Raw genomic sequence first — 22,920 nt, 5'->3', positions numbered from 1 at the left:
AACCCACCCTCAATCACACTTTCCCCACTTAACACTAAAAACACAGCAGGACAACTGCCCCAATACCTACATACAGAACAAAAAACACAAACAGGTACTCACCGCTGGCTTCTGATACCTAGGACTAGGCTGTGCTGTCGTCCACTGGATAAATAGCTATAGGCTAGCACACACAACCACCGCCGACAACCAAACACAAATCAACCACCCGGGACCCACTACCCCACAAAAACTCAATAACCCAACGACTAAATGCAGATGAACACCAACCGCCTGAAAAAAACGACAACCACACGATACGAGACAACAACCCGCCAAAACCAACCCTGCCCCAACCACCTAACAGACACCGAAGCACCACCAACCTTCTTAACCTCACCACAACCAGACAGACACACGCACAACAACTTCACAACCCCAAAATCTATCAAATAACACCCAAACAACGAAACACCAAAGGAAAACTGCTGCCAAAACCAACACTGACTTGACCAGACGCCTCACTGTTTAGAACTCTCGTAACAGACTTCCATTGACTACCTACAGAGTGCCACAACAGACATGCTTCCGACCGCCATCTAACCACTCCCATTCATTCTTCCATCTCTCTCTCTCTCTCTCTCTCTCTCTCTCACACAACCTTTGGAGATGTTGTCAAATATAAACTAAAATTACTCCTCCATAGTGTTTCTTTGAATTGATTGTGATTGTCAATATTCAATTTTTATCCCATAGGTGGGGTTCATTCCAGTATTCTTTTGTCAGTTCGGACATTACCGTTATTATTTGATTCCTCTTCCATTGGCAATTCTTTTGCGTGGATATCTGAATCTGTAATGTTAGTAGTGGTATTGGTGGGTATAATATCACTCTTATTTTGGGTTTTAGTATTGTTGGCATGAGAATTAGTTTCCTTATTTTGGGTGTTAGTATTATTGGCATGAAAATTAGTTTCTATGTTTATATTATCTTGTTTGTTATTGTGCTGATTGATGTCTTGCTTTTTATTTACATTTGAAAAAGTGAGGCTTTTGGATGGATTATTAACTCCTCTTACTTTTAGCTCAAGTCTGGCCTCCTTGACTGACATTCCTGTCCTATTTATTAATAACTGAAGTTTTGTATTGTATTGGTAAAATGAGCATTCTTTAGATTTTGAGTGATGGGCTAGCCCACAATTAATACATTTTGGGTGGTTACAGTTCCAATTAGTGGTATGGTTATCTGATACGCAGACTGCACTACTATTGCCTTATTATGGAATTTTTTTGTATGTGTCCATACCTTAGCACTGTGTGCATTGTAGTGGTTTTGGAATGAAAGCACAAACTTCTCTATTTTGCCCAAAAATTTTTATTATAAATGGGAGGTCTTGGCCTGTAAATTTTATTTTAGCGGTGTTGATATTTTTATTCTTGTCTTTCCTTGTTGGAATTGAGTGTATTTCTAGATTGTGAATATTGTTATATCTCAACTGCAAGGAGTCTAGTAGTATGTAGTTGTTTTGAAGGAAGTTCTTGTTCGTTGTTGGGTAGGATGACTGTACCCTGTACATAATTCAATTTTTCATGGCTTGTAATTGTTACTTACGTATTATTTATTATTATTTATTTCCGTTATACTTGAAAAGGCAGTGGACTGCGTTTTGTTGGTTACTTCGATTAGCCATTCATTGTCTTTGATGTGTCTGCATTCCATGTCCTGTGTTGGATATATGCTGAGTAATGTGTTTTCTAGTATCGCTGCTGAGATTTTGTTGTCAGTTTTGAGGACTAGAAATCTTAACCAGTTATCTGGTCCAAAGAGGTCATCAAAATGTACCAATGTGGGATTAAGTCAGTAATTTTTATTTTCTTTTTGGTCCTTGTTTTATGTACGTTGCTTGTCTGTTAGGATTGTTATATTTTTCTGTATTGATAGGAAGATTACTTGTCTATAATTCAGAATTATTGTTCATTACAATATGGTTTCATTGTTATGACATTGAAGTTTACCAATTGATTTTTTTTTCTTTACCTTTTATACACCCTAATTGGTGTTCTGGCTCTGGTACTTCACTCGGAACAGGGTGTTTCTTTGTAGCATTTATAGCACTTTCATTGCTTGAGGCTGTATCAAGGAAATTCGGGAGTGACGTACCAATAGTCATCAACTGTGCTGGAGTTTTTCCATCATGGGGTCTAGGGGTATTCAAATCATTAAGTTCACTAATCATAAAAAAATGTGAGAGAAAAAAAAATCTTAAATATATCATTGGACCTTTGCAAAATTAAATCCACCAATGGCACAAGTGAGAAATGATGCCCAAATGTCCGCATCCCTACCCTACCCTAAAAGGGGATGGCATAATATGATTAGTATGGCCCAAGTGTAAGCAAAACCCGCTTGTTAGGACTAAGAGTAGTACGATAATACAATTATCCCCATCCTAATCACATTACGGGCAAACCGGACAGAATGTCGAGAGTTCTATATCTAGAACCAGGCCCCCACTGGAATCCATGGTCCCGCTGAATAGTTCTGCCTGAAAAACAGGTTCGAACATTGTCGGGTAGATGATGGGTCTACCACAGTCCTCACTATTTGGCTTCAGATTTAACTCCACATTAAGCCAAATGTTTTCTTAATTATTTGATTTGAAAAATTTTGACAAAAATGGAAAAGTCCACTAATATTAACCCCAAAATATATAATGTTATATGGGACTCTTGGGTTTGAACCTAGGAAGAAATTCCTGAGGTTCAAGAGCTCCCTCATCCCGTCAAAGTGGTCCCAAAATAAGCGCCATAAATTGCCGAATTTCAGTTGATGGCTGTTTTTGCTTATCTACACCCAGCCAAGAACGGAACCCCGGGACTGCCTGTATTATATGATCACCAATTTTACTTATAAAAATGAAACATTTGCTTATAAATTTTTAGTTATAAAGTCTTTTGGTAAAAATTAACTTTGTACAACCTTTGCCAGTGACTACATTTTAAAGCCTAAATGTACAACAATTCATAACAAAGTACCCTGCAACATTGGTGATACCTAACCCCCGTGAATAAGGGAGGTCCACTGTATGTAGTTAGGGAAGGAAGTGCCCAGGATTGATCAGCAAGAGTATGTATAGCTCTTTTGATTGGAACCCTTGCTCATATTTGTTTGTTTGTATGGTGCTTTTACATTGCATGGAACCAGTGGTTATTCAGCAGCGGGACCTACGGCTTTACGTGACTTCCGAACCACGTCGAGAGTGAACTTCTATCACCAGAAATACACATCTCTCACTCCTCAATGGAATGGCCGAGAATCGAACCTGCGACCGCTGAGGTGGGACGCTAATACCATACCAACCCCGCCGCTGAGGCACTCCTCTTGCTCATAGTCTGACTTTGTGGACCAGGACTGTCAAATAATGTCTTTACTTGGATATATAAGTTTAATCATCTAATCACCACTTTGCATTATTTATCAGGCATTCAGGAAGAATAGACCAGAATACAGAGCATAACTTCCTGACTCAGATGTAAACTTTGCAAAATTAGAAAAATTTAACAACCCCCAGTGGTGTCTAAAGTGAGGAGAGTTGGAAACAACCTTGTTTGAAGAATGGACAACGCAAGTGACTGTTTATTTGTACGGTGCTTTTACGTTGCATGGAAGCAGTGATTATTCAGCAACGGACGCCGCCAGTGAGATAACCACCCATTCATCAATTTAATAGTTTAGAATGTCTGATTCACTCTTATCTGTTACTTCTACCTTCATCATCCAAACCCTTTTCCTCTAACCAGCTGACATGAACCATTCTCTGAGATTTTTCAAGAGGGGATTGGTGCTTTACCCAAACCCATTTTTTTTTGTTTTACAGTACAATGGGGATCCATCATACATAAAATATTAGGCTACCAGTGAGACTTGAGCTCATCTTCACGCCAAGGCAATCATTCAGATATGGTGAAAACCAAGGAGGCATGTTCTGGGCCGACTCAAAATTTGACACAAGTTTACACACATTTGTTGTGCAGACTTGGAAATCTTATTCAAAAAGAGCATGTCATAGGGATGCATATTTAGGAGGTTCTTTATTGATATCCAGACAAAGTGGAGAACTCATAACATGAACCCAGTTCCTTGTTATCAGACCTGGGTGTGCAATGTATGGAGGAACCAATCACATGGACCTGATCAGTCAGGCACTGGTTTTATTTTTATTAAACTAACTACTGTAAAAATATTGCCTGATCTGGAGAAACCAGTCATTGTACACCCAAATCTTGAGTAACTAGTGACCATGCTCAGGTCAAAGTCCTGCATTATGTTTGGAAACTGATAAAGGGATGAAAAAACCCAGAATATAGAAAAAATGCTTGATTCCATTATTTCTTGGAAGGTAGTGTTACACCTTTTAGAAAACTCTTGGCATACTATACGATAGTTTCCACCTTGTGGAATTACATATCAGATATAAAATTGGCAGATAGTACCACCAAATATAAATTAAAACTTTAAACCCCTCTGTTTTAATCATGTCTGATTATGCACCTCAGTTGCAACAAAAATACTTATGTATCATGAATTGTCTAACATAAAGGTTAAACAACACCAATTAATCTGGTTGTAGAATGATATTGAAACAGGTGAATATCAATACAATGAGTAAAATTACAATGATGAAGAAATTAAGGAACAGGTAAACTAAGTAGACTGACAATTGTTTAATAGAAGAAAGACTATAAAAATGCATATCAGTTTACAGTCAACAATAAGGAAAATACTAAAGTACTTTATACTGTACAGATGTAGACTCAATTTACCCGAAGAATAAAGGAAGCACTGACATAGATTCTTTATGTGTTTTTATTAACTGTGTAAGGACTGACAAAAGTCAACACTTGGGGCTAGAAGTGTTGGCAATCACCAAAACAAGAAATCAACAAAGTGTTGGACCAGCCAAACACTCTGCAACCCAATATCATTCTCATCTATTTATTCCCAAGTTTCTTTTAAAAATACTTGGAATTCATATTTACAGGACCTTGTCAGAGAGAAGCTTGAATGCTGCCTCATCATTATGTCTAGTACATATAAATGGAAGAACTAAAGTAAAAGCTGTTCTAGTACTAAACCTTAACATGAAAAAAATCCACAATAAGCTAATTGAATCACCAAAGAAAAGTTTTAACAGTTCTCAAATTAAATTACTGTGCAATATACTTTTCAACCACAATTTCTCCATTTTTGTGTAACAATGGGGTTCTTAGTAATCAAGGCAGAGCTATCAACAGTTTCAAGGAAACCATTCATGAACATTTGGTGACCACAAAGCTTCTTATTATCAAGTGCCAAAGCTAAAAATCAATCTAAAAGTGATAGGTAAAAGAAATAGTACTTTGAACACATCCTACATGAACAACCAATTCCATTTGTAAGTAACCTCAGCAAAGTATTTTACAATTTTAAGACTAGTAAGAACAACCACATATGTTTTGTGTGATAACTGAAATGGAAACATATTTTAACAAGAGTTAAGACACCTCATTTATTACTGTACTTGGCTTAGACTATCTAGTTTCCTTTTTTAGTATATAAAATATTTAATCTTAGAATTAAAATAATATAGTATAGGCTTCCCTCCTACTGTTTAAAAACATATAATAAACCTGCAAATTTATAAGTTATACCAATAAGTTTTGTTAATTGGTAAATCTGTCTAGCTAGCTGCTTCCAGACTGCCAACTAAATTTTTTCCATAAACTTCTGGTTACCAAGTATAAAAAAAGCTGGTTACCAAGTATAAAAAAAGGTGTATTGATGACCCCTTCACACGAATGCATAGTGGAACAAGACTTCTCTACTTTGAAAAGTGTAAAACAGAATACTGGAATGCTGTGTACTGAAAATTATCTGCAAGTAATAATAAAGCAATAATTAAGACTTCAAATACTACACATTATCTCCAAAGATTAAAACATCATGGAACAGAACCGACAGACTCTCATGAATACATCACTAATGGAAAATTCTAACTTAAATGAGCTTCTTTTGTAATTCACAATCTCTTCTTTGAATAAAGAAGGAAGATCCTTTTAACTTGCTTATTATTCATCTTCAGGCAGATATAGAGAAATTTTGATTAAACTGTATGACTTACATCAACCTCATCCTAAAATAGTGAGATGAAATGTATTGGCAAGACAAAGTCTTTGGAGTGAAATAAGAAGGTAACACAACTATAGCACCAGAGAGAGAGAGAGAGAATTATGCTTTATTTATAAAAAAAACCTATTGCATAGTTTTTAAGGTATGGAACCATAGATATTGCACTTTACTATATATAGGGGTTTTGAAGAATCCCAAAGACTTTCTCCAGTCAGATAGAAAATAAGCTAGTAATTAGAACACTCAAAACAAATGAACAAAAATGTTTTACTTACAAACAGTAGATTAAATACAAAATTTACTTGTAACATTAATAAGACCCAATGTTCAAAATGGAGATAGAAATTCTTTTATTAAATCTTTACAGCAAAGTATTTACACCTTTACAAAAGATGTCAGATGTTATCAAAGTACTGTTTGACAGCTTCCAACAATTCTGCACTTCAGAAGTGCTCAAAGTCACTGAAAGCAAAATAATGGGAAGTGATGAAAAGGCCTGAGATCACTTTCACAGTGATGCCACTATGCCTTAGTATGATTTTATTTGAAGAAGATTATCACAGACAGGTAAGATTTCACTGTGAATTTTATCACAGAGATATACACTTCCTATTAGGGCTACTTTCTTCCACAAAATTCTACTTTATACTACATGGTCCCATTATGTTAGGAATATAAATATAGTACTATGTAACGACAGCAGTTTAAAAGACAAAGACTAACATCTCTACTGAATTGCATAAATGAAATCTATTTCTATATAAATTATATGATGCACCAACAACACTTCATAGGGTACTTTGAAAAATTTTCAATGTTTAGCCCAAACTGTCAAGCTTGATTCAACCTTATGGAGCTTAATGATGATAATACAAACTTTACAAGCTGATCTACCTTGCCCCAATTTGTGCCTTACTCATATAGCTTTTTTAAAATACTACTTTACTTTGGAATTACCTTTAGCTCTACACCTACAGGAATTGGAACATGGTATAATTATCCAGACTACCAAGTAATATTTTGACTCTTGCAAGGCAGTCCTGAAGATTTCGTCTTTAAAGAAGTGAAATTGGAGCAAAACAATGATGATGATGATGAAGCTGGACAGTGAAAAGGGAATAGATAGAAGGAAACTGATGACCAGTGAAAGGCTGGAAGAAAAATGCTACTGCAAAAAACCTTTTGAACACTGCACTACTTGAGGTACTGTATTGGGTTGGAAATACGACTTAGAACAATGAGCTGCAAATAGTCACATGCTACAGGGTGGAATTGGCATGAGGGGAGACTTGAATATTTCTATACAGAAGCCTGTATTAGGATGTGATTTTGGTTTATTTTTAAAAAATGCAGTACTGCACATATTCCACTTTACTTTTTCTCAGTTATGGAAAGTACCAGGAAAGAGCTAAGCCCATATTCTAAACCTTATTTTAGGCCAAGGTTTAACACAAAAACTATGGCCCTATGAACAAAGACAATAAGTGTAAATTAAGTGATAAAATCATCGGTTCTATTCAAACACAGAGCCTGGCTAGCATTTTGCACGCTAAGTTTCATTTATGAATTACAGAATCACAAACTTCTTGCATAATGAATCACAGAATATTCATATAAACTTCTTTCACAATGTTGAAAATGTATAGTTAAATGAACTAAAACTCTACATAACAGATGAGTATTTTTCTTTAAAATGTACAACATTTTCTGTACATACTCATAATCAATAATGGCTTCAATTACAGTACATGAACATATCTATTGCAGTGAATTTAACATCATAGTCTAAGGTTTCCTATAGCAATCATATGTATGATCAAATATAAAATTTGACTAAAGGATATCACAAAAAATTCAACATTAAACTACATGTGGCTAGTGAAGGGAAAACATATGGAATTTTCCAACAATGATTGAAGTGTCTCCCCATTTCCATTATGACCACAATATTTCTTGTGTGAATTACTGTATAATATGGTTTGGATAAAGTTTTCTCTTCCGTTTTTTACTTCATATACCTTTTATGTTTATCTTTCACTGAAACAGTTTCTTGGTAAGAATGGTGCTAGAAACATTTTTGACAAAATAAAAACTACAGATATCACACAAGACTGGCATTCTTCCATGACTTCACTAGAATATAAAACAACTCTGTAAAAATAACTTCCAAGATAATCGGCAATCAGCTTCTGAACATTTAAGTGACAATGAGCAAATAGTGTGTTTAAAAATGGAAATTACCTAAACCAAGGACACAGGCAAAGGAAAGATGTGTGGATAATATAATATAAAATGTGGTAGGAAATCCAGAGAGAAACTATAAAAATCCAGCTTATTTTACAAACCATCTGACTACTAAAATCAGGATGAGGATATCCTTGTGATGAGAACCACTAAAATAGCCACCTTTCATAGCTAAAGTGGACTACAAAGAGTTATTGCTTTTGAAACTTAAAAGAGAAAGCCTTCAAAGGGGTGAAAAAAAAGAAAAGGAAAGTCCTTACAACCATTATAAAACACTTCATCATAACTCAACTCCAAGAGACCCTGAGATCTGCTCCAAATAGTGACTCTTCAAAGGTAAGCCATATATCCTCTCTTGATCAATGGCTGCACACTGAAAAACAAATTCCAGCTTTGATATTATGGCAAAAAAAATGCTTAAACATACCATGAATATTACCAAAAATATATATATATACTTACATACATATACATGCATACATACATTCATATATATTTATGTATAACTGAATCACAAAAGTTTGGAATGTTTGGAATCCATAAAATAAAAGTATAAGACACGAAGGAAAAATAAACAACAGAGTTTCTGCAAGATCTTTCGACTGAACGTCCTTTACTCAGCAGACAAACTCACTTACATGAGAAATTGAGGGTACAGGGAAGGTTGTATAACTGACAGATAGGGATTATAGGGAGATTATTATTTACAGGAAACCAACCAACAACTTAACTTATGTGCATTTCTATTCAGGCCACCATCTTAACATCAAAATATCATTTTTTTCTTTTATGTTTTTACGAGTATTGCGCATTGTCAGTCCCCAATATTTGGATCTAGAAATTGAATACATAAGAAAAATAGGGAAAGATTTACGTTATCCTTCACATATACCAGATATTTGTTATTATAAAGCCCACAAAAAGTTTTATAGTGTAAGTAACACTAAGAAGAAAAGTCTAAGAACATTCTGTTTGCCTTATTTTAACGGATTTGAAACCATTAAATCATTGTTAAAAGCCTTTAAGGTCAACCTTGTTTTTTCCTATAATAACACACTAAAAGGAATGTTAATAAAAAATGGCCCCAGGGAAAGCAACAACATAACATAAAATTCCATGTATGGACTGCCCCTCTTTTTATCTCGGACAGTTGAGCAAGGGCTTAGAAGTAAGATTAAAACAGCATAAATATTCTGTCAAAACAGGCAAACATCTAATGCAATATTCATTCAAGTGAAAACAACCACCCGATAAATTGGATTGGTAATTCAGTAATTGCAAGATCAAAAGATGTCTTATCACGAAATCTTTTAAAATCTGCCATAATACAACTTACTTCCCATTGTAATTTTAATATTAGTTGTGGCTTGTTTCATTTAGACCCTTGTATTTGTAACATGTTTAAGAATTACCTCAAAGATATAATTACAGACTTAAATACAAATTAGGTGCCTTAGAGATATTTTCTTTGTATATGTATGATTAATATGTTTTGTGAATAAGTTCTTGTTTACCAATGATCTGATTGTGGTCAGCTGTCGACCTGTATAATCCTTTAATTGTCTTGTCCCTTTGTCTGAGCAGTTGGACTTATCTTTTTGTTCTTAAATTGTACCCATATTTATGTTAGTTTGGAAAGATTACTCATTCTCCAGGTGTGTCAGATTCTAGGCACTAATCTCCTTATAATCCCTATTTGTCAATTATATGACCTTTCCTGTACCCTCAGTTTCTCATGTGAGTCAGTTTGCCTGCTGAGTAAAGGACGTTCAGTCAAAAGATCTTACTGAAACTCCATTGTTTATTTTTCCTTCGTGGCTTATACATACATACATATATATATGTATATATATATATATATATATATATATATATATATATATATAATATACATATATATATATATATATATATATATATATATATATATATATATATATATATATACATAGTGGGACCCCCTTATTCGCACTCACACACTCATGGATTCTCTCGTGGTGAACATTTCCTGGCATAGGTTTCCAGGAAAATTTGGGCCAATTCGCAATATTTTTCTATGATAAATATCCTTAAATTCCCTGTTTCTATATATGTATATATATATATATATATATATATATATATATATATATAATATATATATATATAATATATTAATAATATATATAAGGTTTTTTTGCCACGAAGGAAAAAAATGAAAAAGCGAGTTAGCCGAGTACTTTCGGTCCCATTCGGACCCTTTACTGAGGCATACTGATTTTACAAAGAACACCATAGTCTAAAGAAGGCTTAATATACAAACTGACACTACCAGATTAGCCATAAGGACAATTTTCACTCTACAGAGAGGAGGAGGAGTCATAGGCTAGCCACACCTTGAAGGATACCCGCAGTAAACAAGTGATTCTTCCATAAAAACAGTACATTTTGAAAACAACACGGGAGCATATACAATTTAATATCATGAATTTTTTTCACACTTATCCCCTTAAAATGATACCGATATGTCGATGATATCTTAGTAGTCTTACCTGGTGGTATCGATGTAAATGATTTACTGTCTAAATTGAATAATTTAGTGCCATCCATAAAATTCACTGTTGAAATTGAAAATAACAATGTCATCCCATTCCTAGATGTATTAATACATAGAGAATCTTTCCAATGCAAATTCAGTATTTATAGAAAACCCACAAATAATTTAACATATTTACATTTTTATTCTGGCCACCATCTTAATATTAAAATTTCAATTTTTTCTTCTATGTTCCTACGCGCTTTGCGTATCACGAGTCCACAATACCTGGACCAAGAAATAGAATACATAAAAAAGATAGGAAACGATCTCTGCTACCCACCTCATTTAATTGATTTATGTTATCAAAAAGCTCATAAAAAGTTTTATAATGTTGCTATTAATGAAATCCCTAAAAATGTACTAAGCTTACCTTATTTTCGTGGATTTGAAACCATAAAATCAATATTTTAAATCGTTTAATGTTAATGTAGTGTTCTCTTATAACAATACCATTAAAGATATGCTAATTAAGAATAGTCCCGTAACAAATAACAACATCATTTACAAAATTCCTTGTAAGGATTGCCCATCGTTTTACGTTGGTCAGTCTAGTAAAAATTTATGTGTTCGGAATTTTAAGCAGGTATATGTATTCAGTTTAGAACAGCCCAGACTTCAAATGCACTGTTTATCCATCTAGTGAAAAATCTCATTGTATTAATTGGGGTGATACCTCGGTAATTGCTAGATCTAATGATTATGTTTCAAGAAATTTACTGGAATCGGCAATTATACAAATTACTAATAAAAACAACCTAAATCTTAGTCTGGGAATATACCATTTAGACCCATATATTTGTAAGATGTTTATGAAGGACCTCAAAATAAATGAACAACTAATAAATTAGTCCCACATGTATATAGTTATTATTTCTCTCTCTCTCTCTCTCTCTCTCTCTCTCTCTCATCTCTCTCTCTCTCCTCTCTCTCTCTCTCTCTCTCTGGTTCGATATTCTCTCTCCCTCTTTCTCTTGCTCGATATATATATATTTATATTTTCTTTCGTATTTTCATTAATAATAATTTTTGTTAGGAAAATTTGTGTAAAAACTCATGATACTATTAAACTGTATATGCTCCCATGTTGTTTTCAAAATGTAGTTTTTCTGGAAGAATCACTTGTTTACTGCGGGTATCCTTCAAGGTGTGGCTAGCCTATGACTACTCCTCCTCTCTGTAGAGTGAAAATCGTCCTTATGGCTAATCTGGTAGTGTCAGTTTGTATATTAAGCCTTCTTTTGACTATGGTGTTCTTTGTAAAATCAGTATGCCTCAGTAAAGGGTCCGAATGGGACCTAAAGTACTCGGCTAACTCACTTTTTCATTTTTTTCCTTCGTGGCAAAAAAACCTTTATTTATACATAGCATCACGTTTTATATACTTCGTGATCAAGTTATTCATATATATATATATATATATATATATATATATATATATATTATATATATATATATATATATATATATATATATATATATAATATATCTATATATAATATATATATATACATCTTATATCTATATATATAATATCACACATACACATATACATATACATATATATTATATATATATAATATATATATATATATATATATATATATATATATATATATATATATATATATATATATATATATATAGTGGTACCTCGAGATATGAAATTAATCCGTTCCGAGACAGCCTTCGTATCATGAGTTTTCCGTATCTTGGAACACATTTTACATGTAAAATGGCTAATCCGTTCCAAGCCCTCCAAAAACACCCCAGTAAATTATATTTCCAGGCCTAAAACACATGTTCTAGGGTTACGTCGCCGATCCGACGGAAGAAATATGACTCCAAAAAGGCAAAATACTGTACATACTTGAGTAATATTCAACTGCATGTAATGTTTAACCCCATTTTTACTGCATATATTATGACTTTAGCATATGTCCCTTAGCAATAAGCCTAGCCTATGTTAGCGGTTGCTACTGTAGCCTAGTCTATGATTCTGACATCTAACCCTAAGAGCTAAATGTTAGAATATGCCAATAAAATGTATAAATAATCAGTATGTACTCATTTCAAATAATTATTAATTAATCATTAACTATAATACACAAACAAACAAAAAACAAACATTCCGATCGATTGTTTACATTCAGCTCTTACCCGTCTTACGAGTATCGAACGAGCGCCAAGCAATCATTTTTCCTAGCACACAGTAAGCCATAAATTGTCATTACTATCTCTCTTCAACTAATGAAACTACCAAACAGTATAATAACCATTCATTTCTATTCTTTATTCTATCTTTACCTAATGGAGATACCGAGTTACTGACAGCTATAATGAAACATACGTATACGTAACGTAATAATAAAACAGAACAAGAATTCTAAAAAATACGTATTTGTTGGCAATCTGATTTATTTTATATTTTATGATATCTAATTCACAATTTTTTTATTAAATGTATTGCATGTACTCATTTCATATAATTATTAAGTAACCATTAACTATAATAAACAAACAAAAAAAAGAGCTTCAAACGTCTGTTTACATCCAGCACTTATGAGTATCGAACGATCGCCAAGCAATCACTTTTACACAGTAAGCCAAAAATTTTCATTATCTCTCTTCAACTACTGAAACTACCAAACAGTATAATAACCATTCATTTCTATTCTTTATTCTATCTTTACCTAATGTTTTTTTTTTTATTAAATGTATTGCATGAATAAGTTTTTCAATTTACAGCAACCTTTTACCAATAGAATACTTAAAGCACATGGGGTAAATGCTGACCAATAGGAGAGCAGGACCTTATGGGGTGACTAGCATCAGGAACCAATGTGAGAGCGGGAGGATGGTGGCGAGTTTACTCAGTTGGCGGCGCAGGAGTTTTAAAATTGTTCTCGGTGGTCCGGGCGAATCTCGGGACTTTACAGCAACAACCTTTCGTATCTTGAAAACTTTTCGTATGTAGAGCAGTAAAATTTTTCGCATTGGCTTTCGTATCTCGAGTTTTTCGTTAGTAGAGCCTTTCGTATCCTGAGGTACTACTGTATATATACGTATATCTCATCATTAGATGCACATTTTGTGATAAAACTATTAAAAAAACCAGGTATGGAAGTTTTAGTGGGTTTTTCTTGAGTTTTAACTAACAAAAAAAGGAGGTTTTAAGCATTTTCATAGGGGTTCCAGCTACTTGTGGGTTCGAACTATTCAGGGATCTGGTACGCATCCCCTGTAAATAGGGGGACCACTGTGTATATACATACATACATACATACATAGATACATACATACATACATACATACATATATATATATATATATATATATATATATATATATATATATATATATATATATATATATATATATATATATATATATATATACACACACACATATATATACATACATTTTATATATATATATATATATATATATATATATATATATATATATATATATATATATATAATATATATATATATATATATATATATATATATATATATATATATATATATATATATTATATATATATATATATATATATATATATATATATATATATATATATATATATATATATATATATATATATATATATATACAGGCAGTCTCCGGGTTACGACGGGGGTTCCGTTCTTGAGATGCGTCGTAAGCCGGAACATTGTCAAATATCCTAAGAAAACCTTACTTTTAATGTTTGGGTGCATTGAAAACGATGTAAACTGCATTCTTATGGCATTTTTCATCAAAAAAAACCTTCAAATATTGATTATTTTGCATTTTTGGTGTCATATTCCAGATGAACGTTGTAGGCGTAGTAACCCGGGAACATGCGTCGTAAGCCTGGAAATTACGTCGTAACCCTGGAAATAATGTCTGATGAATATAATTGAAAAGCGTCGTAACCTTGGAACGTCGTAAGCAGAGACCGTCGTAACCCGGGGACTGCCTGTATATATATAGTGGTACCTCGAGATACGAAAGGCTCAACTCACGAAAAACTCGAGATACGAAAGCAAATACAAAAAATTTTACGGCTCTGCATACAAAAATTGCTCAAGATACGAAAGGTTGTTGCTGTAACGTCCGAAATTCCCCCGGACCACCGATAACAATTTTGAAACTCACGCCCCGCCAACTGAGTAGACTCATCACCATCCTCCCGCTCTCCCATTGGTTCCTGATGCTAGTCAACGCCATGAGATCCTTCTCTCCTATTGGTCAGCATCCCTCCCATGATGCATCTACGTAGCGGCGTGCTTCTTCTGCCACTGCACGGCATCATCTGTGTCGTACGCACGCAGTTTTCGTTCGTTTTAACGATTTAGTTTATTTACGTAAAATCGTTAGTGATTTCGTTGTAGTATACTTTATCGTGTTGTGTGAGAACTTTACTACATATATATACATACTACATAACATAATTACGTACAGTATATACGTAGTCATGGGTCCCAAGAAACTTGAAATTCACGGAAAGAAAAGGATGCTCTCTTTGGAGACGAAGATGGAGATTATCAAGAAGTATGAAGCTGGTATGCGATTGAGTGTGATCGCCAAGGAATACAACCGAAATCCGTCGACAATAGGCATAATCCTTAAGCAGCTACACTTTCCAAGGGCGTCACTATTTTGTCCAGCAAGAGGACCCACATGCACGATGAAATGGAAAGGCTTCTTCTTGTCTGGATAAAAGACAAAGAAATCGCTGGCGATACGATAACAGAGACGGCAATCTGCCACAAGGCCAGCACTATTTTTGGCAATCTGATTGTCCAGGCCGAAGACAATGGAGGAGAAGGGACATCAACGCCAACCCCAGTCTTCAAGGCTTCCCATGGGTGGTTCGAGAAATTCTGTAAACGGACTGGCATCAATTCGGTGGTGTGGCATGGGGAGGCAGCCAGCTCGGACACGAAAGCGGCCAAAGCCTTTAAAAGGACGTTCGATGAGATGATGATCAAGGAAGGCTATAGTTCTCAGCAAGTCTTCAACTGTGATGAGACTGGCCTTTTTTGGAAAAAAAATGCCTCGTCGGACGTACATCACGGAGGAAGAGAAGAAGCTACCCGGGCATAAGCCTATGAAAGACAGGCTTACGCTCGCACTTTGTTCGAATGCCAGTGGGGATTGCAAGGTCAAGCCCGTACTTGTCTATCATTCTGAGACTCCTCGAGCCTTCAAGGCCCACAAAATGCTTAAGGAGAAGCTTCCAGTGATGTGGAGAGCTAATGTGAAAGCCTGGGTAACGAGGCTTTTGTTCACCGAGTGGGTAAATCTGTGTTTTGGCCCGACAGTGAAGAAATTCTTGGAAGAAAAGCGTCTCCCTCTGAAATGCCTGCTGGTGTTGGACAATGCCCCTGCTCACCCTCCTGGCTTCGAGGAAGATATCCTAGCGTAGTATTCCTTCATCAAGGTTCTTTATCTTCCGCCTAACACCACCCCTCTCCTCCAGTCCATGGACCAGCAAGTGATATCGAACTTCAAGAAGCTGTATACGAAACATCTTTTCAAGAGATGTTTCGACATCACTGATACCACAAACCTCACCTTGCGTGAATTTTGGAAGGAGCATTTCGATATCGTAATATGCATCCGACTCATCGACCAAGCTTGGCAGGAGGTTTCGAAGCGAACCTTGAATTCCTCGTGGAGGAAACTCTGGCCTGATGCCGTATCCGCCTGAGACTTCGAGGGATTCGACGTGGGCGAAGCTGGTGCTGCAGATTCAGAAACAGTTGACGATCCTGAAACTGTTTCGCAACCAGATCTTGACAAGATCGCTGCACTCGGCAAGTCCATGGGGTTGGTCGTTGACGAGGACGACATCAATGACCTTCTTGAGGAGCACCAAGAGGAGCTTAAGAAGGATGACCTGAAGGAGTTGGAGGCCATGCAACATAATGTCGTTCAAGAGGAGTTCTCTAGCAGCGGCGAGGAGGGGGACGAGGACTCTATGACAACGGCAAAAATTAAGGATGCTCTAGCTGCTTTTCATAAGGTGCAATCATTCGTAGAAAAGACACACCCCGAAAAGGCTTACACAGGTCGTAAGCTTGCACAGTTCGATGACGTTTGCCTGAGTCGTTTCAGAAACATTGTTAAAAGTAGGCAGAAGCAACCTTCCTTGGATAGTTATTTTTTAAAGAGGCCTTTAGTAGGAGTAGTAAGCGCAAAAAGGAAGAACCAAGTGACACTACTAAAAAACAGAAAGTTGAAAGTGGTGAAGAAGTTGAAATTATATATATATTATATATATATATATATATATATATATATATATATATATATATATATATATATATATATATATATATATATATATATAAAGTAAAGTATAAAAAAGTAAAAAAAAAAATGTAAAAATAAAAAAAGAATTTTTTTTTTAAATTTTAATTTTTTGTAAAGTTAACTGTTACAGTTTTGCTAATGTGTTTCGTAAAGTTTAGTTTATGTATGTTTTCCTTACATTTTTTGTGTGTTTTGTAAAGTTAAGTGTACGTACGTATCTGCCGTTTGTCCTCCTCCTCTGTCGCCACTTTCAGAGATAGCTCACTTGAAAGGTAAGCTTCCACATTTTACTACATACGTACGCATGTACGTACAGTTAATTTTTTGTTGTATACCATTGCACACTAATTACACTTTATTTTACAGGTATATTATCAGTATGTATTAAGTTAGGTACTGAATGGTCCAAATTGTTGTAGTATTTCATTGTTTATAGGTCAATTTAGCTTTATATATATATATATATATATATATATATATATATATATATATATATAATATATATATATATATATATATATATATATACATATATATACACATACATATATATATATATATATATATATATATATATATATATATATATATATATATATATATATATATATATATATATATATATATATACACGTATACATACAGTATATATATATATATATATATATATATATATATATATATATATATATATATATATATATATATATATATATATATACACACACACACAGTAATACCTCGAGATACAAAAAGGCTCAACCTTACGAAAAAATCCAAGTTACGAAAGCAAAGACAAAAAATTTTACTTGCTCTACATACGAAAAAGTTTTCAAGATACGAAAGGTTTTCTGAAAGTCCGAGATCGCCCCATAACAATTTTGAAACTCGCGCTGCACACCGCCATCTTAGTTATCATAGACTCGCCACCATCCTCCTGCTCTCCCATTGGTTCCTGATGCTAGCCAAGCCATGAGATCCTTCTCTCTAATTGGACAGCATCCCTCCCATCATGCATCTTCTATACATATGTACTACGTGTTGGCGTGCTTTAGCTCGGCCACTTCGCACCCGAAACTTTACTGTACGATTTCGGCATTCGTTCGCTCCAACGATTTCGTTTAGTAACATAAATTCGTTAGTGATTTCGTTGCAGTACATATTATCGTGTTGTGCGAAGACTGTATTATTACGTATTTGTGTAAATTTACGTAAATTAACGTAGTCATGGGTCCCAAGAAAGTTGAAAATTCACGGAAAGAAGCGCATGCTGTTCTCTGGAGACAAGATGGAGATCATAAAGAAGTACGAAGCTGGTATGCGATTGAGTGTGATCGCAAAGGTATACGGCCGTAATCCGTCGACAATAGGCACCATCCTTAAACAGAAGGATGCCATCAAAGCAACTACACCTTCGAAGGGCATCACTATTTTGTCCAGCAAGAAGACCCATGTGCACGACGAGATGGAACGGCGGCTCCTCGTCTGGATAAAAGACAAAGAAATCGCTGGCGATACAGTAACGGAGACGGCATCGTTTACAAGGCCAGTGCTATTTTCGGCGATTTGATTGAGCAGGCGAAGACGACGGAGGGGAAGGGACTTCAACGCAAACCCAAGAGTTCAAGGCTTTGCATGGCTGGTTCGAGAAATTCCGTAAACAGACTGGCATCCATTCGGTGGTGCGTCATGGGGAGGCTGCCAGCTCGGACACGAAAGCGGCCGAAGCATTTAAGAAGACTTTCGGCGAGATGATGAACCAAGGAAGGCTACAGTTCTCACCAGGTTTTCAACTGTGAGACTGTTCCTTTTTAGAAAAAAAATGCCTCGTCGGACGTACATCGAGGGAGGAAGAGAAATAAAGCTACCCGGGCATAAGCCTATGAAAGACAGGCTTACGCTCGCACTTTGTTCGAACGCCAGTGGGGATTGCAAGGTGAAGCCCCTACTGGTGTCACTCCGAGACTCCTCGAGCCTTCAAGGCCCACAAAAGTTGTTGAAGGAGAAGCTTCCAGTGATGTGGAGGGCTAATGCAAAAGCCTGGGTAACGAGGCTTTTGTTCACCGAGTGGGTAAATCTGTGTTTCGGCCCGACTGTGAAGAGTTTTTTGCAAGAGAAGCGCCTCCCCCTGAAATGTCTGCTGGTGTTGGACAATGCCCCTCCACACCCTCCTGGCCTCGAGGAAATTACCTTAGCGAGTATTCCTTCGTTAAGATTCTTTTTCTTCCACCCAACACCACCCCTCTCCTCCAGCCCATGGACCAGCAAGTGATAGCGAACTTTAAGAAGCTGTACACGAAACATCTTTTCAAAAGATGTTTCGACATCACCGATACCACAAACCTCACCTTGCGTGAATTTTGGAAGGAGCATTTCGACATCGTCATTTGCATCCGACTCATTGACCTAGCTTGGCAGGAGGTTTCGAGGCAAACCTTGAATACCTCGTGGAGGAAACTCTGGCCTGATGCCGTATCCGCCAGAGACTTTGAGGGATTCGACATGGGCGAAGCTGGTGCTGCTGAGTCCGAAACAGTTGACAATCCCGAAACTGTTTCGCAACCAGATCTTGACGAGATCGTTGCACTCGGCAAGTCCATGGGGCTGGTCGTCGACGAGGACGACATCAACGACCTTCTCGAGGAGCACCAAGAGGAGCTTACGACGGATGACCTGAAGGAGTTGGAGGCCATGCAACATAACGTCGTTCAAGAGGAGTTCTCCAGCAGCGGCGATGAAGAGGAAGCCGCCTATGACAACGGCAGAAAATTAAGGAGGTCTTTAGCCGCTTTTCATAAAGTGCAATCGTTCATAGAAAAAAGAACACCCTGAAAAGGCTCACACAGGTTCGTTATGCTTGCGCAGTTCGATGACGTTTGCCTGAGTCGTTTCAGGAACATTGTCAAAAGCAGGCAGAAGCAATCTTCCTTGGATAGTTATTTTTTAAAGAGGCCTTCAGCATTAGCAGGAGTAAGCAAAAAGGAAGAACCAGGTGATAAAAAACAGAAAGTTGAAAGCAAAAAGGAAGAACCAAGTGATGAAAAACAGAACGTTGAAAGTGGTGATGAAGTTGAAATTCTGTAAAAAAAAAAAAAAAAAAAAAAAAAAGCCTACGTAAAAGAAAAAAAAAGTTAAAAAAAAAATAATAAATAAATAAATTTTACGTAATTTTTAGATTTTTGTAAGTTAAGTGTTGCAGTTTTGTTAATGTTTTTGTAAATTTTATTTTTATAGTTTTCCTTAAATTTTTTATGTGTTTTTGTAAAGTTAAGTGTACGTACGTATGTACGTTATCTACCGTTTGTCCTCCTCCTCCTCCTCTGCCGCCACTTTCGGAGATAGCCTCACTCGAAAGGTAAGCTTCGACATTTTACGTTACAGTAATAATATTTCTTGTACACTAATTATACACTTTATTTACAGGTTTGGATTTTTATTCTTAATTTAGGTATTGAATGGTCCAAATTGTTGTAGTATTTCATTGTTTACAGGTCAATTTAGCTTTACAGGGAGTCCCCGGGTTACGACGGGTCTTCCGTTCTTGAGACGCGTTGTAAGCCGAAAATCGTTGTAAGCCGGAACATCGTCAAAAATCCTAAGAAAACCTTACTTTTAATGCTTTGGGTGCATTCAAAACTATGTAAACTGCATTCTTATTACATTTTTCATCAAAAAAACCTTTAAATATTGATTATTTTGCATTTTTGGTGTCATATTTCATCTGCCAAATCAGCGTTTGTAGGCGTCGTAACTCTGGAGCATGCGTCGTAACCCTGGAACATGCGTCGTAACCCTGGAAATAATTTCTGATGAATATAATTGAAAAGCGTCGTAACCTCGGAACATCATACGTTGAGACCGTCGTAACCCGAGGGCTGCCTGTATTATGAAATTTAATGGGTTGTTTTTGGAGGGCTTGGAACGGATTAGCCATTTTACATGTAAAATGTGTTCCAAGATACGAAAAACTCATTATACGAAGGCCGCCTCGGAACGGATTAATTTCGTATCTCGAGGTACTACTGTACTCTATATATATATATATATATATATATATATATATATATATATATATATATCTATATATTGATACTATATATATATGATATATAGATATCTATAGATATATATATCTATATATATATATATAATATATAAGATATATATATCTATATAGATATATATATCTATATAGATATCTATATCTATATATCTATATATATATATATATATATATATAGATATATATATATATATATATATCATATAGGTATATATATATATATATATAGTATATATATATATATATATATGTATATGAGGGATGTGTACCAGACACCCGCCCAGCAGATAGTTCAAACCCTTATAAAAAGGCCTTAAAAATCTCTATTTTGTTAGTTAAAACTCAAAAAAACCCACTAAAAATTTTTATAACTTTTTTTTTAAATAGTTTTTATCACACAAATTGCATTTTATGATGAAATTGAATTAAAAACAGGAATTTGTGCATATTTCTCACAGAAAAATACCACGAATGCACGAGTCCGCAAATACGGGGGTCCACAGTACAGTGTGTGTATGTGCGCGTATATTTTATACATACATATTAATATATATTATATATTGATATATATATACCATATATAATATATAATTTTGTATAATATATAATATATCTATAAACAGGTGCGGACCCTCGGTTAGCGGCAGGGGTTCCGTTCCTTGGCCACCGACGCCAAGCGATTTTCGACGCTGAGCGATTTTAAAGCCTACGGCCACCGCACACCTTCTTTCGAAACTCTAGACCAGTCAAAGGCGCCGTAATCCCACAACGGCGCAATAAGTAAAATTATATTTATGCAGTATAGTACTATAGAATGTGGGTGTCTAGAGTATGTAAAGATATATTAAAGTTTATACAGTGTACAGGTAGCTGTAGTGTTCAGGTTACGATCATTAGTCTTACGATAGTCCGATTTTATGAGAGATCAAATTACAATGGCCTAACTTTATCCATCTTCTAGTTACATAAGTTCAATAACAGCAAAAGAGAATGATGAAAGTATGGTTTTAACGTTATACTCGTTTGCGTGAACTGTGTACAGCCTGAACAACCAAGTTCCGAACGAGAAACAACTTTTTTTTTTTTTCTAAGTACAACCGAACTGGATAACATCTGTTTGGCTTGTTTTTCGATCATCGTACTACAGTGCAACATTGCCGTATTTGTTATAAATTGCGTTATGCATAGAATAGAACTGAGATATCTTAATGTAATAACTTTATTTGCTATAGATCAGAGATCAATATAGATTAAAGATCAATCGGGAAATATACCGTTAAATTTAAACCTAGTTATAACTGAAGCTGAGAAAACTGTTCAAGCTGCTAATGACTATTATCGTACATCGGCAACAAGGATAAAACTGCAGTAAACGTCTGCCATCACACATAACTGTAGATAAAATTGGGATAAAATCATTTTAATCAAAACTACTGTGCTTGAAAGAACACATTTTACTGTTGGTTTCACGCCGATATAAGATAAATAACGTAAAGTTCGTATTACGATGATATGGAATTTTTATTCTAAAATTAATATTAATAATACTTACCTGTATAATTTATCTAGCCCTAAATCCCCA

General features: G+C 35.2%; 1 protein-coding gene across 1 annotated transcript in view; it reads right to left on the bottom strand.

Annotated features, from left to right (window-relative positions):
- Window positions 1-4,690: 4,690 nt before the first annotated feature.
- The window catches only part of LOC135202418 (ER degradation-enhancing alpha-mannosidase-like protein 1), a 300,462-nt gene continuing 282,232 nt past the window's right edge, over window positions 4,691-22,920 (bottom strand). The window contains exon 10 of the mRNA XM_064231809.1: window positions 4,691-8,764. Coding sequence (XP_064087879.1) covers window positions 8,672-8,764 — 93 coding nt within the window. The 3' untranslated portion in view covers window positions 4,691-8,671. The remainder of the gene's footprint in view (window positions 8,765-22,920) is intronic.

Source organism: Macrobrachium nipponense, chromosome 30 (assembly GCF_015104395.2).
Source record: "Macrobrachium nipponense isolate FS-2020 chromosome 30, ASM1510439v2, whole genome shotgun sequence".
In the NCBI taxonomy this organism is placed as follows: Eukaryota; Metazoa; Arthropoda; class Malacostraca; order Decapoda; family Palaemonidae; genus Macrobrachium; species Macrobrachium nipponense.
Note: the sequence above shows the minus strand (reverse complement) of the source record. Positions and strands in the feature narration are given on the sequence as shown.